General features: G+C 37.7%; 1 protein-coding gene across 4 annotated transcripts in view; it reads left to right on the top strand.

The window, feature by feature from the left end:
* ATP8B4 (ATPase phospholipid transporting 8B4 (putative)) overlaps positions 1–16,264 on the top strand; it is a 237,707-nt gene that overhangs the window by 60,969 nt on the left and 160,474 nt on the right. For all 4 annotated transcript variants that reach the window (XM_077881039.1, XM_077881040.1, XM_077881041.1 and 1 more), the window contains 2 exons: positions 13,054–13,167; positions 15,730–15,828. In XM_077881039.1, the coding sequence (XP_077737165.1) occupies positions 13,054–13,167; positions 15,730–15,828 (213 nt within the window). The remainder of the gene's footprint in view (positions 1–13,053; positions 13,168–15,729; positions 15,829–16,264) is intronic.

The following is a 16,264-nucleotide window of genomic DNA, read 5'->3' as shown; positions in this document are numbered from 1 at the left end:
TTTGTGAATTACTAACAATTATACTAGCTCATGTTTTGTTCTGATAAATGGAATTGCTTTTCCTCCTGCATTTCTTATTTTACATATTTTTTTCTAGTTGGTAAACTGTTGAGTCACTATGCATTTTTCAATGTATCTTTCTTGAAGGATTGAAGAAGTCTAGCAGAATATCTTCAAATAAGTCAAAAAGACATTTTGTCTTCATAGTTTAAATCCTGGCATTTATTTGTGGTAATTCAACTCCATGGTCTATTGGTGAAATCAAGTATTCTCTGAAGGTTCATAATCTAGAGTGCACAAATGGGACTTTTTTTGGATTTGTACTAATCTAAATTATTTACATAATCTTTTGAAAAAATGCATGCAATCTTATATCACAAAAATTGTGCTTATCAATATTCTTAGAGTTATTTAATACTTTGCTTCTTGGAATGTGGTCTACAGACCTGAGACCAGCATTACTGGCATCACCTGGAGTTTATTAGATATGCAGAATCATTCTCAGTTCCTCCTCTCCAACCCTTGAGTCAGAATCTGCATTTTAACAAAACCCCCACAGGATTCATATACACATTTGGGTTACAGAAGTAATGGACCAATCCTCTGTTCTTATTTTAGTTAGGAGTGCCCTGAAGATTTTGACAAAAGCAAAGAGGTGAAGAGGGGAAAAAAAGTATTTAATTATCAAGCAAAATGCTAATGCTTTAAATGTGTTCTCAGTTAATCTTGACAAAACTGTGCATGGTAGATATAATTGCCCATATTTTATAGATGGGGACACTGAAGATTGGAGGCACTAGGGAATATTTTTCCAAGGTTACTTAGTTGGTAAAACGTTGAGTCACCATGCAGATTGAGGAATCCAAGCCTTCAGTTTTTCCTAATATACTCAATTATTTATTGGGACAATTGTTATTTACTAAGTACTTATTAACTGGATTGTTGTTTCCTTATGGGGCATATGACTTACATTTCTTGGGAAAATGTCTTTAAGAAACTCTTGAAGCTTTCCTGAAGCAAGGCTTACAAGGAGGGTCTTCTTAATCTTTGAGTTTCAAATTGGAAGTCGTCTTCTATGTGTAATTCCTTTCTTTAAGGTATTAATTTCCTCCCTTCCTTCTTTTCATCCTTCCTCACTGCCTTGTTCTCTGACTCCTCCTTTTTCTTTACAATAGCTTCTGTCAAAATAGTTTGTTATAAGTAAGTGGGCACATGTTGAAAAGTATTTTTATATTGTAATTTTGTAACAGAAACCTGGCATATTTTAATAGCATTTTCAAGGAAAGAGTGTGGCTTATTCACAAACACAAAATCCAGTTTGAATTCACAGTGCGGATGATGTACAGTGTTGATGACTGGGCTGTGTTAAGTCCCTTCCAGAAGTATATGCAATGGTAAGTAAAGTGCTTTCAGGTGAAGCTATTTAGGGTTAGAATAGGCCGTGCCTTCTCCTTTCCAGCTTCCCTCCCCATAACTTAATTCCCATCTCTACCTAGTTGCCTGGCAGTTTGCTGTTTCCAAGATCTTTCCTATCAGGAGGAAGATCTTAGTCACATTGAAGGATTAGAAATTAATGTATGCTCCTTTGGGTATGTAGTCAAAATGGAAGACAAGAGCCAGAGAACATGTTTGACCCAAAGAGTTGGCCTATAATATGTAGTCATATAATAGTGTGTAGATTATTTTGGCAGAGGGGTTCTCTGAGTCACTGCTGTAGCAACTCCTTATTTGTTCATTTGTTCATGCATTTATTGAACCACAGTTATTATTAAAAATTAAAAGTATTATTAAAAATTAAATTATAAAGGGCAACAATTCTTGAGTAATTGCTGTGTGCCTGGCATGGGGGTGAGGTTCATAGGAGTGAGCAAGACTCAGTATTTTTCTTCAAGAAGCTCACAGTCCAGTGGGGGACTCTTTTTCAAGTTTGGAATCAGAAAATTTACCTAGGAGCCTGGGGAGGGAGTACTGTGACCCATGATTGACTTGGCCTTTTCTAGTGTTTTTAGCTTTTCTGTGTCACTTTCTTTACTGAGGATATAGGCAAATTATCTCCCTGGAAAGGACTATTGTGGGAAGAGAATATCTAAAATGGATTTGACATCCTTTGTTGTTATAAATAGCATAATAACCATTTGGAAAAACCAGTTTCTCATAAAATCCTCAGGCCATGTACCATAGTCAGACCCCTGGATTTCCCATCCTCTACCCCCATTATCTTATTTATGTCTCCATAGGTGACCCTCTGTGGAGGGACACAGAGCGCAGGCTTCTATTCCCATGAAATGCCTCCAATTCTATTCTGCCAAACTCACCAACCTCTTTGGCTTTGTCTTCCCCGAAACTGACATACTTGCATAAGAGTCTGGATGAACTGTGTTTTTGAACCCTTACGCCAGATGGAGTCAATCAGAAGGAGGAATGTATAAGACGAATACACTGGGAAAGAGGAATGAATGTGAAGGAAGTAGAATGAGATGGTGGAGAAGGTGGGGGTGATGCAACCAGGAGCCTGCCCACCCTTATTCCTTCCTTCCTTCCTTCATTCATTTCTTTATTCATTCAGGAAACAGGGGAAAGAATTGGTCTGCTCTGTGCACACTCTGTTACTTCTAGCTGGCCTCCCAGTGATGCTTGAGTGGATCACTATTAAATAAACAAATCCCCACTGTAACTTGCCCTGGAGCCTAGTACTTAGAATTGCTCTGCAAGAAGCAGCTCAGTTGCAAATCAGTTTAGTGACTTAGAGCATCTGTCTTAGTGAGTTTTGATTGGACACTCACATTTGAAGCCACTGTGCATTTTCTCTGTTCACATTATGGCAGCTCTTGCTCTGCTCAGCACTCTCATAAGCTTCTTATGTCAGCTACTACAAAAGACAACTGCCTGTTTTTATGTATGTTACCAGAGAGCCCCATTTCCAGTTCCCTGAAGCAAATTTAGTCTTTAACTCAGACCATCCTAAACAAAAACTGCCAAATTTGCTGAAAATTCATTAATCTCTTTGTAGATGATATGCTCACAAAAAAATAAAAGATGGACGCTTAAATTTATTTATAAATTATTGTTGTTGCTATTGTGTTTTAATTATAGAAGATACTTTGAAACCTTACTCTTCTCCCATTCCATGAAGAGAATTTTCTTTTCCTGTGTCCCAACCAGTCCTTTATTCTTTCCTCTCAACACCTCTACTTTCAAATAAAAACTACTGAACAAACAAAAAACCCCACAAAGTCAGGTGATGTGGGTTTGTCTGAATTTAGATTTATTGCTCAAACCTGGATGAGACTAGGTTAGAGACCAAGAAAAAGTAGAAATATTGTAGGAGGACATCTTCATATTTTTTACCATGGGTCCTGATTGCCCCAGCACCCTGCAGTGGGTGGGAATTCAGAGATGCACACACTTCTCATCTGATTCCCAGGGGTTGAGGAGAAAATTGCCTGGTGTTATTTGTGTAGCACCCTAGTGTAAGAGGTAGAGTCCTAGGAAGGATTAGACTATTTGTGGTGTGTTATTATAACCCTTTGGCCCTTTGGGAAATTCTTTATGGGTGTCTCCTCATTAACTGGACTTTTCCATTTGCCTTTGTTATTGTCATAAATGCTGAGGTCTTGCCTGAAATTTGGCCTAGTTCCCAGATGGCATAGCAGCATGAACATGGTCTAATTTTTAGTCCTAGTAAACAAAGCAGCTCATATGCACTATGTTGTCCAAAGAAACTCCTGTGGTGCAGGAAGCCAGCTCCATATCAACTGAAAGAAATGACCACTCTGGTCATCCAGGGCCTCTAAAGCCCTAGCATGAGATAGGCCAATAGGCCAAAGCTGAGGACTTGCTTCCTCACAAGTGGCAGATGTACAATGAGGAGGCACAGAAGAGCTTTGGCAAAGCAGAAGTAGGCAAACAAATCATTAGGGATGCTATGAAAGTCTCACTGAAATACAACCTTTGATTTCTTTTCTTTTGTATGGTTTCCTTTTCTACCTTCCTGGAGAAGGCATATAATAGGTCTCTCTCTCTCTTTCTCTCTGTATAATTTTAAGAGTATTTTTACTTTTTCAGATGTCACCAAAGAAAAGTTAGCATTTTTATTTGGACCTAGTTAGAACTTTTTATACATTGTATGCATCTAAACACCCTGGAGGAAAAAAAATTAGTGTGATTAAATTAATCCCAGAGGTAAATTTAATTTGTCCCCCTGGTAATTGTCCAAAATTAGTTCTTTGTAGACAAATTACTATTCATAGGCCATTTACTATCTCTAGAACAGTCTTGCAGAAGCTGGAACACTAAGTTCTGAGGATAGAAAAGAAAACAAGGTTTATGTTATTACCAGGTAGATTTGCTTTGGGGGGGTGGGGGGTAGGAGACTGAGGCCTGAAAGCTTGCCAAGCAACTGTCTGTGTTTCTGAGGTCTAGAAGGGAAGTGAAGCTCCTTAGACGAGCCTGATGATGCTGTCCCTAGACTGAAGGGACTGAAAGTGACTGAGTGACTGCTCTAGCTGGGTGAATTAATGCATGTTTTTCCACTATCCTTCAGTTTAGAGAGGGTTGTTTATTTTTTTTTAAAGATTTTATTATTTATTAATCAGAGGCATACGGAGAGCGGCAGACACAGGCAGAGGGAGAAGCAGGCTCCCTGCAGGGAGCCCAATGCAGGACTTCATCCCAGGACCCCAGGATCACTCCATAAATGGAAGGCAAATGCGCAACCACTGAACCATCCAGACATCCTGAGAGGGTTTTTTTCTTTACTGAAGAATGTTCTAGGAGAGTCAGTGGATTTATTAATTAACAGGGAGTTCAGATATTCCTTGTTTCTGATTCATTTCTCAGGAAACATACACCATTTGGGAGAACATATGACTCTACAAACCAGCTTTTATGGGCAGCCCTGTAGTTGCTCTAAGCCTCAATTTCTTCATCTGCAAAGTGGTGCTATGGTAGCAACAACCCATTAGTTTTTTGAAGATTATCTGAGATGATGTATGCACAGAGCTCAGCACAGTGCTTGGCCTATGTAGGGAGACAATACATGTTAGCAGGTGTCATTGTATGACACAGCAACGTCATTACACACAAAGTCATACTTCATTTCACATCCAAGTCTTGGTGACACATGGGTCATACTCATTTTTTTTTATTATAAAAGTGTTTAGTATGGCAGTTTTCACACTTTTTTTGAGCACATTCCCCACTTATAAAAAAGAAAACCTTCCTGTGTCTATTGATAGATGAATGTATAAAGAAGATGTGGTGTATATATATGATGAAATACTACTTAGCCATTAAAAGGAATGAAATCTTGCCATTTGTGACAACATGGATAGACCTAAAGGGTATTATGTTAAGTTAAATAAGACAGAGAAAAACCACTTTTTTTTTGTGGAATCTATAAAACAAAACAAATGAACAGACAAAAATTCAGAATCAAACTCATAAATGCAGAGAACAAATTGGTGGTTGCCAGATGGAAAGTGACGGGAAGATGGGCGAAATAGATAAAGAAAATTAAAGAGGTACAAACTTTCAGTTATAAAATAAGTTATGGAGATAAAAAGTAAGGCATATAGAGAATATAGTCAACAATATTGTCATACCATTGTATGGTGACTACAATTATCATGGTGAGCATTGAGTAATGTATAGAATTGTCGAATCACTATGTCATATACCTGAGACTAATTTAACATTGTATGTCAACTATACTACTTTAATAAAAAAATCCAAATATGTTGTTCAGATTAAATACCCAGCAAGAAAAAAACAAAATGCACATATATTTACTTTATGCATTTGTATGTATGTATTTATATATGTACATAAATGTAAGTAGGTATCCACCTATAGTATGTATGTATATTTGTGTGTATATTCATAGTCAAGACAATCTGTGCATTAAACATTAATGATGTCAACTTTCAATTTCCTTGTTAAAACATACACAGAAGTTACATACATAGCCTGAAGGGCTGTTGGGCATCCCCTGGAGGACAGGTGCCCCAGTGATCTCATCAGAGAGGGCAATCTTGAGGTTGCATTAACCTGAAATGTCAAATAAGCAGGCTTCCTAAGGGAGTCTTGGCAGGCAAGGTGCTCCTGTTCTGTTGCTCATTATCTTCTTCATAGCACTGATCACTTTAACTGTGTGATCAGTTTATAAGGTTATTCTTGCTTCTTTCCCCACAACTAAAATACAAACTTGCTCTAGGAGGATAGAAACTTGGTCTATTCATATCTGAAGTCCTGGCTCAATGGCAGCGCCTGTCACATGAAAGGCCCTTAGTTGTACAAATGGATGAATGTCAGGGGAAACGTGCCCTGTCTCTTTCCCTTCCACAAATCCTTTTGTTCACATTGTGAAGCCTAGGGGCAGGAGAATGTTATGAAGATGATGGTGGTTGTGGTGATGATGATGTTTACTGAAGGCTCTCTAAAGCCTCTTCTGTGGTTTGACACATACTTAACAGTGTTCGTAGAGGAGCACTATCATCTTGCTATGCCTCCAACCCTGAATGCTGTCCACTTCCTCACTGGGCGCCATTTGACTAATTTCAAGGAATTGTGGTTCTGCCAGATGTCGGTGAGGTGCCAGACACCTAATCTCTAGGCTCATTTGCCCCATACATGAATTCTTTGGGGACCTTTGCATGAACATAGCTGTTTCACATATTTCCTGAATGGTGCAGATGCCTTTGGGCCACTTCCTTTTTTTTATGCAAGTGTTCTGTGGATGCTCTCTCTTTTTGAGTTTTATGATATGGTTTAGAGATAATTCTCTTCAAGAGTCAGGACTATTTCTCTTTCTGAAATCCATGTATATCTGTCTCCTCTATAATGGCAAGACTGTTCAGCTCTTTCCCCCTCAAGGTCCTGACAGTTACTTTTTATAGCTGTCATGACATAAAAATGTTTCATCATATGTGGGAAGATCTTTGGAGAGTGTGGAAACTATGGTACTCATTGCGAAAGCTCCTGGGTTTGGCCTGTGGGATCATAGACGCAGGCAATGTCCCCGGATAACCACCAGATGCATTTAGACTTGGCCTTCTATGACTCATTCTTTAAGGCAAATATAGAGACAAAAGTACACTATTATATACAAATGTAAGCTGATCAATATTCCTATCTTGTATTTGGTTGATTGGGAGTAAAGGAAAAATGAACTCAAATTGGCTTAGACAATAAAATAAATGAACAGATCATACAACTGAGAAGTCCAGAAATAGGGCTAGCCTCAGGAGAGACTTGGTCTAGTTTCTTTCTCTGCATTTCCTGGCCCGGATTCTTTAGTGTAGAATTTATTTTTGGCAGCATCCTCACTCATGGTCCCAAGATGCTGTCAGGGATCCCTAGGGCTACTTGCTTCCAGGTTGGAATCCAGTGTGAAAGAGAAAGCCAAGATCTCCAGCAAATTCCCAGAATTGACGTGGGTCATGTGCTAATCTCTGAACTCAAAATTGTAATTAGGAAGATGGGCCATGTAAGTTGGCTTAAACTAATCTGGGCTTGACCCTGAAGTCATAGATGAGAATTGAATTCATCCAGACCACATGACCAAGTAATCTGGAGCACTGTTAGCTGAGGGGAAGGGGAAGAGTGTCAAATGTCTGTTACACCTAGCATTAAAATAAGACTGGATTTGTAGTATTAAGGTTGGCTTTTTATAGTTATTGTTTTTATAACTGATGTGTCTTACACTCTCCAAATATTAGGGTTAGTTTCCATTTCTGGTTTTGGTGTCCAACAACATTTCTGGCTTTCTGCCTTTTGGGCACATGGTGACTCCTTTTGGTCAATGAGTTGTGAGCATTTGGGTTGAAGCATTAACTTGTATGTATGAAATCCTTCAGAGCATTCTCTTTCCCTCTGGAACTGCAATTGGAAGTATCTGAGATGGTGGCTGATCCATTGTGAATAGCTATGTTGAACAAGGTCTTCCTGCTGGCTCATGTTGAATAAGTAGCATGAGCAAGAAATAAACCTGTATTATTTTAAGCCATGAAGACTCTGGAGTTGTTACTGTAGTATACTCAATTTATTCTTATCAGTACACTGAATTTCCTAAATTCATTTGGATTATTTGGGGATTGCTCAGAAAAATCTTATATTTGTATAATTCTGTCAATGTAAAACTCAACTCAAAAATGCTTTCATGGCTATGATTTCATTTTATCTCCACAATAGTCCTATAAATATGTAGGTGAGAAGTATTATTAGCTCCATACTTCCAGTGAAAAAATTTAGGTAGACTCCCCAAATGCTCTGTTTACTGCTAATGCTCTGTTTAGCAGTGTTTGTTATTTTCTATTTGCTTTGTTTTCTTAAGCAATATGATTACACAATATAATCTCATTATAAAAAATGATGTTTTTCACTTTGCTAATATTTAGTTTGATGTTCCACCTTTGAAGAATTTATCATTTTTACTTTATTCTTTCCCTCTACCAAATACTTAATGTTAAAATGTAAAGGACTTTGGCCACTGCTGCTTCTGTTGGAAAGCTAAAGGAGTGGTTATCTGTACTATTTGTTTGCATTGAACTTTGTCAGACTGAGACAATTACTCTTGAGCGGGATTGAAAGAAAGCATAGGAAACTAATCACACATCAGCCAATAGATAACCAGAGCTCCTACAGAGGGGGTTGACTCAAGAGGAAAGTGTAAATACATAGTATTATTTTCCTCAGTAAGAAAGTGGCAGCAGGCCAAAAATTCAGAGTGGAGGAGAGAGCAAATGCTGATTGATCTGAAGGCAGAGGAGAAAACTGCCTTGCCTTGAGTTGGGGAAGTACACTCCTGAAGACAGTGAGCTCTTGAAGCAGAGTATCTGGGTTCAAATCCTAGTTCTGCCACTTATCGGCTGTATAGTTTTGCTTAAATTACTTAATCTCTCCAAACCTGGAATTCCTCTTCTATAGAGTGAGGATAATAGTACCCATTTCGTAAAGATGTTGTGAGGATAAAATGAGCTGTGAACTGTAAAGTTCTTAGAACAGTACACATACAAGGAAGAGCTTGATAAATTGTTATTTTATTAGTATTCATTGTCAACCTTTCTGTCGCCCTCTGTTCCAAGCTACCCATCATCTCTCCCCTGGACTATTTAAAAAACCTTCTCATTGTTCTTCTCTCATTTATTCTATCATTTCCAACTTGTTCTCCACCCTGTAGCTAGGGTAATCTTTTAAAATTAGAATCTCTTCAAGTTGCTTCTTTGATTATAAACTTTCAGTAATTCTCTCTTCAGTTAGGATTTTAGTCTTTATGATAAAGTCCAAAATTCTTTGTATGGATTCCAAGGAACTACTTTCTCTAACCTCAGTTTGTGCTGACCTCTGTAGTACAGCCTCATAGCCCCTTTTGTAGACCCCCAAGTGAGCCATCTTCTGCTCAGGGCCTTGGTATTAATATATTTTAGAGGATTAATGCTTTTTTCTCATCCTGATGTTATCTTCCTGGTGGGGAGAGAGCTCTACACTTCTCTTCCACCCCTTTACTCACTTTGTAGTGGAGTTATTGATTTGATGTGTCAGTCTTACAGGGATATCTGGGCCTCACCAGCTTACCTCTGTCCTCTTCCTCTTGGAAGCAAGCTCCCTGTAGGGAAAATGTATTCTCTGATACTCCTCTAGGGGTAGACCCCTTTCCCAATACATTTAGGCCAACCCTGGTCTGGAATTGCCTATGACTGTGTGGTTAAGTCTACGTCATCATGGAGTCAGTTAACTGGTCCACTTGTCTAACAAACGAAAGCCATGACTTCCAGCGTGGCACCTTTTCAGCACTAAAGATGCTGTAAGGATTCTCCAGGTGTACTCCTTTCTCCTTGTTCTCCTCCTCTTCCTTTTCCCCTTCCTCATGTCTTCTGAATTGGATATTTCTAGTGGTCCGTGGAAGAAAAGTCATGCTCGGAGGATAGAGGTCAAGATATTCCGTGCTGTATTAGGGGATGAACTGTACTAAAATTTGACCATAAGCCAATAGGCTGGTTCAATGAAACGACTGAATATTTAAGGTCTTACCTATACTAACATCCTTGGACTAGGCAGTGGAAAAAGAAACACTTTTTCCTTTCAATTGAAAAAGAAAGATAAATGGATTCAGAGACACTCCAGGAGGGGGAGCCCTCGTTCTTTGTTCCCAGGCATAGCTGTGAGGGTTTGCATTATCTGTGACTAGGTTACAACTCAGCCAGAAGAACAACAATCATTACTCTATGTCAAGTTAAACAAATAGGGGAAAATCGTCACAGACCCCATTTGGCATTATCACTTTGTCTCATACAATTGTCTTTCACCTATGTGGGATTGAATTTTGTAGGAGAGTTTCTTTTATAATTCCTGTTATGGTTTTGAGTTTCCTAGCAGATGTTCCATCTGTCCTTTTACAAGATACAGGCTTAACCTCAATTTAGTTTCAACTTAGAAGAAAATATAAAACAGGAATAATTTTTTTAAGTTAACTGCTTTTTCTCCTTAGCTTTCCTCTTCCCTATTATTTTCTCTAAGTCTCTTCCTCAGAAATATGTTTCACAATGGACAGCTCTCATAGCCTTCCTTCCAGCCCAGACCTTGAGTAGATAGCTCACTGCAAAATAGTCATCATCAGCTTAGTAAACAGTTTTCAGTACATCACTATGTATCAGACCAACTAAGCTGGGAACTCTGCTTGGCACCTCTCTTACTCTCCCACAACTTGTGCAGAGCTAGACACACTGATTCCTGGTAAATGTTAAAAATGACTATATAAGAGGCACCTAGGTGGCTCAGTCCGTTAAATGACTGACTCTTGATTTTGGCTCAGGTCAGGATCTCCGGGTCATGAGATCAAGCCCTGTGTCAGGCTCTGTGCTGGGCATGGCATCTGCTAGAGATTCTCTCTCTCCCTCACCTTCTCCACCTCTCCCCCCACCCCCATTACACCTGCTCACACTTTCCCTCAAAAAAAAAAAAAAAAAAGACTATTTAACAGGTGCCCATATTTTCTTTAAATAGGTAACAATGATTATTGGGAGTGTAGTTTCACTTAAAAGAAATGACACTAACAGTTTTAAAATATGAGCAAATGGAAAATCTCTGGGGATATTGATTCAGAATTTCAGCAAGACTTATCACCTAAAATCTCTTGTGCTATCTTTGTGGATAAGATGGAGTCTCTTCATGGGACTATAGTCAGGTACATTTATAAATGGTTAAATAAAACTATCCGATGTTTTTATTTAAACAACTGAAAAAGATGTTAACATTATTCTCTGGAGAGGTCTCTAGTTTGTCATCATTTTAAATTTTTTATTTTTATTTTTTGAAGTGAGCATAACCATAAGATTTTATTGTTTTTAAAATACAAAAATATAAAGCTTAGAACTGGATCACTTGGTAATTTCTCTTTTTATATCCCACCAATTCAAATGCTTAAACAGGCTCCATACCCATAATGGAGCCCCACATGGGGTCCCATCTCACAACCCTGGGATCATGACCTGAGTCAAAATCAAGAGTCAGAGAGTCAACCAACTGAGCCACCAGGTGGCTGCTTGCATCTCTTAATAGCCACCATTCCTTTAGATCTGTAGTTGAGGCCAATATTCAAGCCTCAGGACAATCTTTGTAGTTTTAGCCTTTTCCTGGAAAATCCATTTAGTCTGCCCACCATAGCTACTCTGCTTCCTGTCCTCACATTGCTTTCCCTGAGCGTAAAGAGAATATGCCTTTCTTATACTGTATCACTTTACGGGGTTGGTGCTTACCACATTTCTTGCAGAAAGTACAGTGGTTTTAGGAATATTCACCATGTTTGCAAGAGCACCATCAGTGTGGAAAGCTATTTTTTTTTAATTAAAAAATATATACATTTGTCCTTAGTCATGTCCTTTGTAATGTATTAGTGTATAGCTTGGATGGATATATAAAAGGCATGTGTTTGAAATATTTTGATGGCAGAAAATATTTAATAGTTTAAGATGGTATATTAAAAATATTTTTTTCATTTGATTGGTATAATAGGAGTATATGAAAAAAACTTGTACAGCAATATTTTAAAAAATCAACCATAAGTGATTAGGAAGGGGAGACCTGATTTCATAGTGATTTATGAAGAAATGATTTAGAGATTTTACTTAATCAAAACTCAGTGAATAAACAGCGAGATACAATTGCCAAAATGCTGATGAAACTTTACGGTATGTTAATACAACGGTCTGGAACACAGAACATCAAAGTCTTTTGTAATTGAGCTGGTTGAATCAGATCTGCAATATGTGTACGGTTCTGTGCAGCATGTTTTAAGAGAGACACAGAGAGATTGGGATAAATCTAGAAGAAACTGATCAGGAAGAGATGTCTAAAAAATAAGTCATGGAGTGGCTGAGGGGTTTGAGAATGCCTAGAACAGAATGGAGAAGATTTTGGGAATTCCTGTAAGTGGTCTTCAAATATTTGAGGGTTTACAGCATATAAAGGGCTTAGACTTGGTGTAGTCCATCCTGAGGATGGAAGTTGGCATCTGGTAAAATAGTTAGGACGATTTGGGTTTCTCATAACAGAGCTTTTCTAGCAATTCCAAACCTGAAATAGACTGCTTCATGAGGTAGTCAGTTTCCCATCACAGAAGACTTTCAAAGATAGGCCTAGGATCCCCCTTGTCAGTTACCTAAAGAATGGGAAGGTACACTAGATAATCCCTGAAGTTTCTTCCAACCTCATGCACCCCAGCACAAGCTCCATCTCTGCATACAGTAAGTGCTCAAGCAGTATTTGCCAAATGAATGATGCTTAAGAGTAAAATATCTCAGGGGCAGATTTTTGTACTTGCTGCATTTTTAAGTCATGGATGATTTTATGGCATTGGCTAGTAATTTCATCTATATCAGGAGAGTGCTGTCTTGGGAAAAATGAAGACCTTGGGCCAAGAGAACTTAAAATTTTCTAGATAATTGATTTATTTGTCTTGTTCTGGCATAACTCATGTTTAGCCTGGTAAGTTTTAGAGCTATTCTATTAATGAGCAATGCCTTGTGCTAGTCTAACATGATGCTATTTCTTTTTCAGGATAATCGTATCCACACATCCAAGTACAATGTTCTTACCTTCTTGCCAATTAATTTATTTGAACAGTTCCAAAGAGTGGCAAATGCCTATTTCCTTTTCCTTCTGATTTTACAGGTAATGTTTAGGTTGTATTTCTTCATCATCTGTTAAAAGTATTCATATAATTTGAAAAAGTAAGCTAATTCACTCAGCTAAATGTTCATGAAGCCATTCTTATCAGATTTTGAATGTTATTATTGCTGTTTCTGTTCACAAACGTGGGAGGGCTAGGAATGAGTAAAAACTAGTACATCCATCATTTTAAACACTGAGATCACTTTAGAATAGAGCTATGCCCTTTATTTGAACCAAACCAGAGCCTAATAATTACTGTTCATGGCCTCACTCCTTCCTTTATCTCCTTACTGCGTTGACAGTATGGGTGCTGCCAGAGTTGAGGCAGTCTGAGTAGTAGTTAGTGGAACCTAATTGGGCAAATTTCATTTGCTTCCAAAAACAATGACATCATTTATATATGTAATAAGTGATATATGCTATATCTTATTTCACTATAGAGTGACTATGTTTTTAAAAATAGTTTTTGGTGGTTAATTGGTAGTTAATAAACTTCCTTTTCCTCCCATCTGACTAAAATTTGAGCTTAAACAAAATTTCAGCTTTTACTGATGTTTCAGGAAAGAAAATACCTAAATCAAAGAATACACATACATATAAACAGTTTATGAGAGCCAGTTATTTACCTAGTATTTATTTTAGAATAATTTAATCAGAACAAAGTGGTACATTCAGAATGTGCTGGGCTGTGTTAATTTTAGGAGGTAAGAAGAAGATGGGTTATATGTGCACAGTCCAGATTAATAGCTTTGGGGTGATATTTTTATTTAATTGAATAACTATTTGTATTAAGAATCTTTTGGTTGTAAGTGACAGAAACCAACATTCATTTAAGCAAAAAAGGAAATACATTTAGGAATCTATCTCATTTCATGTATGACTGGATTCATGGGCAAACTATTTCAATAGAATGTTCTCTTTCCTTCATCTTATTCTACCTAGTGGCTCCTGAAAGCTTTAGACCTTTATTCTCCTAGACTCAATTCTAATGAGACAGAGAGAGAGAGAGAGAGAGAGAGAGAGAGAGAGAGAAAGAAAATCATTTTTTTCTTTGTTTATGCAGCAAATTTTGTGATCAGCTCTCACTGGACCATGCTGAGTTTCATCCTTATCCAAAACTAATCATGGTGACTCAAGAATTTGTAGCAATGGTTGTCTTAACCTGGATCACATGCCAAAATGTGGGGGCAGAATGGAATAAGTCTGCCAACATTGTATGTTCTGAAAGTAGAAGGGGTGAGATAATTTCTTAAGGAATACTTGAGAAGAAATGGGTGCTGAACGACACAACAAAACAGCAACAAAAACTCCACAGTTAAAGCATACCTTACAATTTATTGAAAAGACTTTGGGATCCAAGATTTCTTTTTTTCCCTCTGTGAATTTGCTTTTGGTTTCTTTATATAACTCTTTACATCATTCCAGAATTTTGAGCTCATTTCTCTAATGGCTTTCTTATGTATAGTCAAAAGCTCTTGCTCACAGAATTTATATCTGGAAGGAGACTTTGGGATGGTTTTTTCCAGGCTCTTTTCTTCTGTTGATCAAGAAATGAGACCCAGAAAGTTCAGGTGATGTGTAAAGCTTTTACCATGAGTCAATGATAGACCTAGGATTAGAATCTATCTTTTCTGCCACTTAGGCCAATGTTTTTATTGGTACCCTAGAGGCTTTTAAGTTTGTTTTTAAATTTTGTATGGAAGCTATTGTATAAAATTGATTTAGTTGAGAGCTATTTTTGATAGGGCCTGATCTTCATATACTGACCATATCCACCCCACTGTTTCCTACCTGGGCTCTGACGCAGCTCCGTATCAAACCCCATTTGAAAACCATCTTTCTAGAAGAGTCATGTCAACTGTCACTGTCTCTCTCAAGTGGGTGATTTTGGAGTCAAATAGATCTAGGTTCAAATTTTAGCCATGTATGTTCTTGGCCCAGCTGGGTGACCTCTTGGGTACTTACTATAAAATGGGAAAATGATACCTAGGAGTATAACATTTCCTGACTCCAGGGCACTATTCACAATGTTTTCTATGTTGTACATTGGGGATGCTATTTATATGGAATACAAATCCTATGGGTATGTGCAAAACAACTCTGATATAGAGTATAACTCAATGAACTTTCTGAGGGCCAAATGACATAATATATGGAAAGTACTTGGCACAGTGTTTGGTGCAAAGTAGATTCTCAAAGAATCTCTCTTTTGGAATTGCTGAGAACTAGTAAAATTGTTAAAAGTTGAGATGAAAAGCTGAGAAAAGACAGTGATGGGTATAATCCTAGGGAAAGATAATTATCTGAAAGATTTTAAGAAGCTTACTTCTCAAGTTGGTATAAAAATTTTAGTTTTTGTCAAGTAGCCTGAAAATTGGTTTGGTGATACTTCTCTGTATCTTAGAAGTGAATGCAAATATTTAATTATTGAAAGTTATTCTACATTTGTACAAATAACTAAATGTAATCCCATTGCTTTTTCTGAGTCATAAATGATGACAAAATTTGGAAGATGTATTTCCTAACTTAAAAGCCCTAAACTATTTGAAATGTTTGTTTTAGCTGATTCCAGAAATCTCCTCCTTGACCTGGTTTACCACCATTGTGCCTTTGGTTTTGGTGATAACTATGACAGCTGTCAAAGATGCCACAGATGACTATGTGAGTATTTGCTTTTGAGCATTTTTGAGGTCTCAATTTCAATCACAATCTCTCAGAAACAAAAAAATGAGATCTCTTTGAAGTTTTTAAGTTTTAAAAAAGTTTAATTTTAAAAAAGATTTTACTTATTTATTTGAGAGAGTGAGAGAGAACATGCATAAGTGGCAGGGGGAGGGGTAGATAGAGAAGCAGACTCCCCACTGGGTGGGAAGCCTGATGAAGGGCTTGATCCCAGCACCCCAGGACCATGATCTGAACTGAAGGCAGATTCTTAACTGACTGAGCCACCCAGGCACCCCATTTAAAATTTTTAATTGGAGCTCTTTTGGTCAGTGTTACATAAAACTCTTTTGCTATTTGTTTAGTGACCAATACAGATGCTGTAGAACAAGAGCCTGTTTTTGTTAAATGCAAGTAGGCTTGAATAATTAGACTT

The sequence above is a fragment of the Canis aureus genome, chromosome 32 (genome assembly GCF_053574225.1).
Source record: "Canis aureus isolate CA01 chromosome 32, VMU_Caureus_v.1.0, whole genome shotgun sequence".
NCBI classification, from domain to species: Eukaryota; Metazoa; Chordata; class Mammalia; order Carnivora; family Canidae; genus Canis; species Canis aureus.
This window is presented reverse-complemented; position numbering and strand designations above follow the sequence as displayed.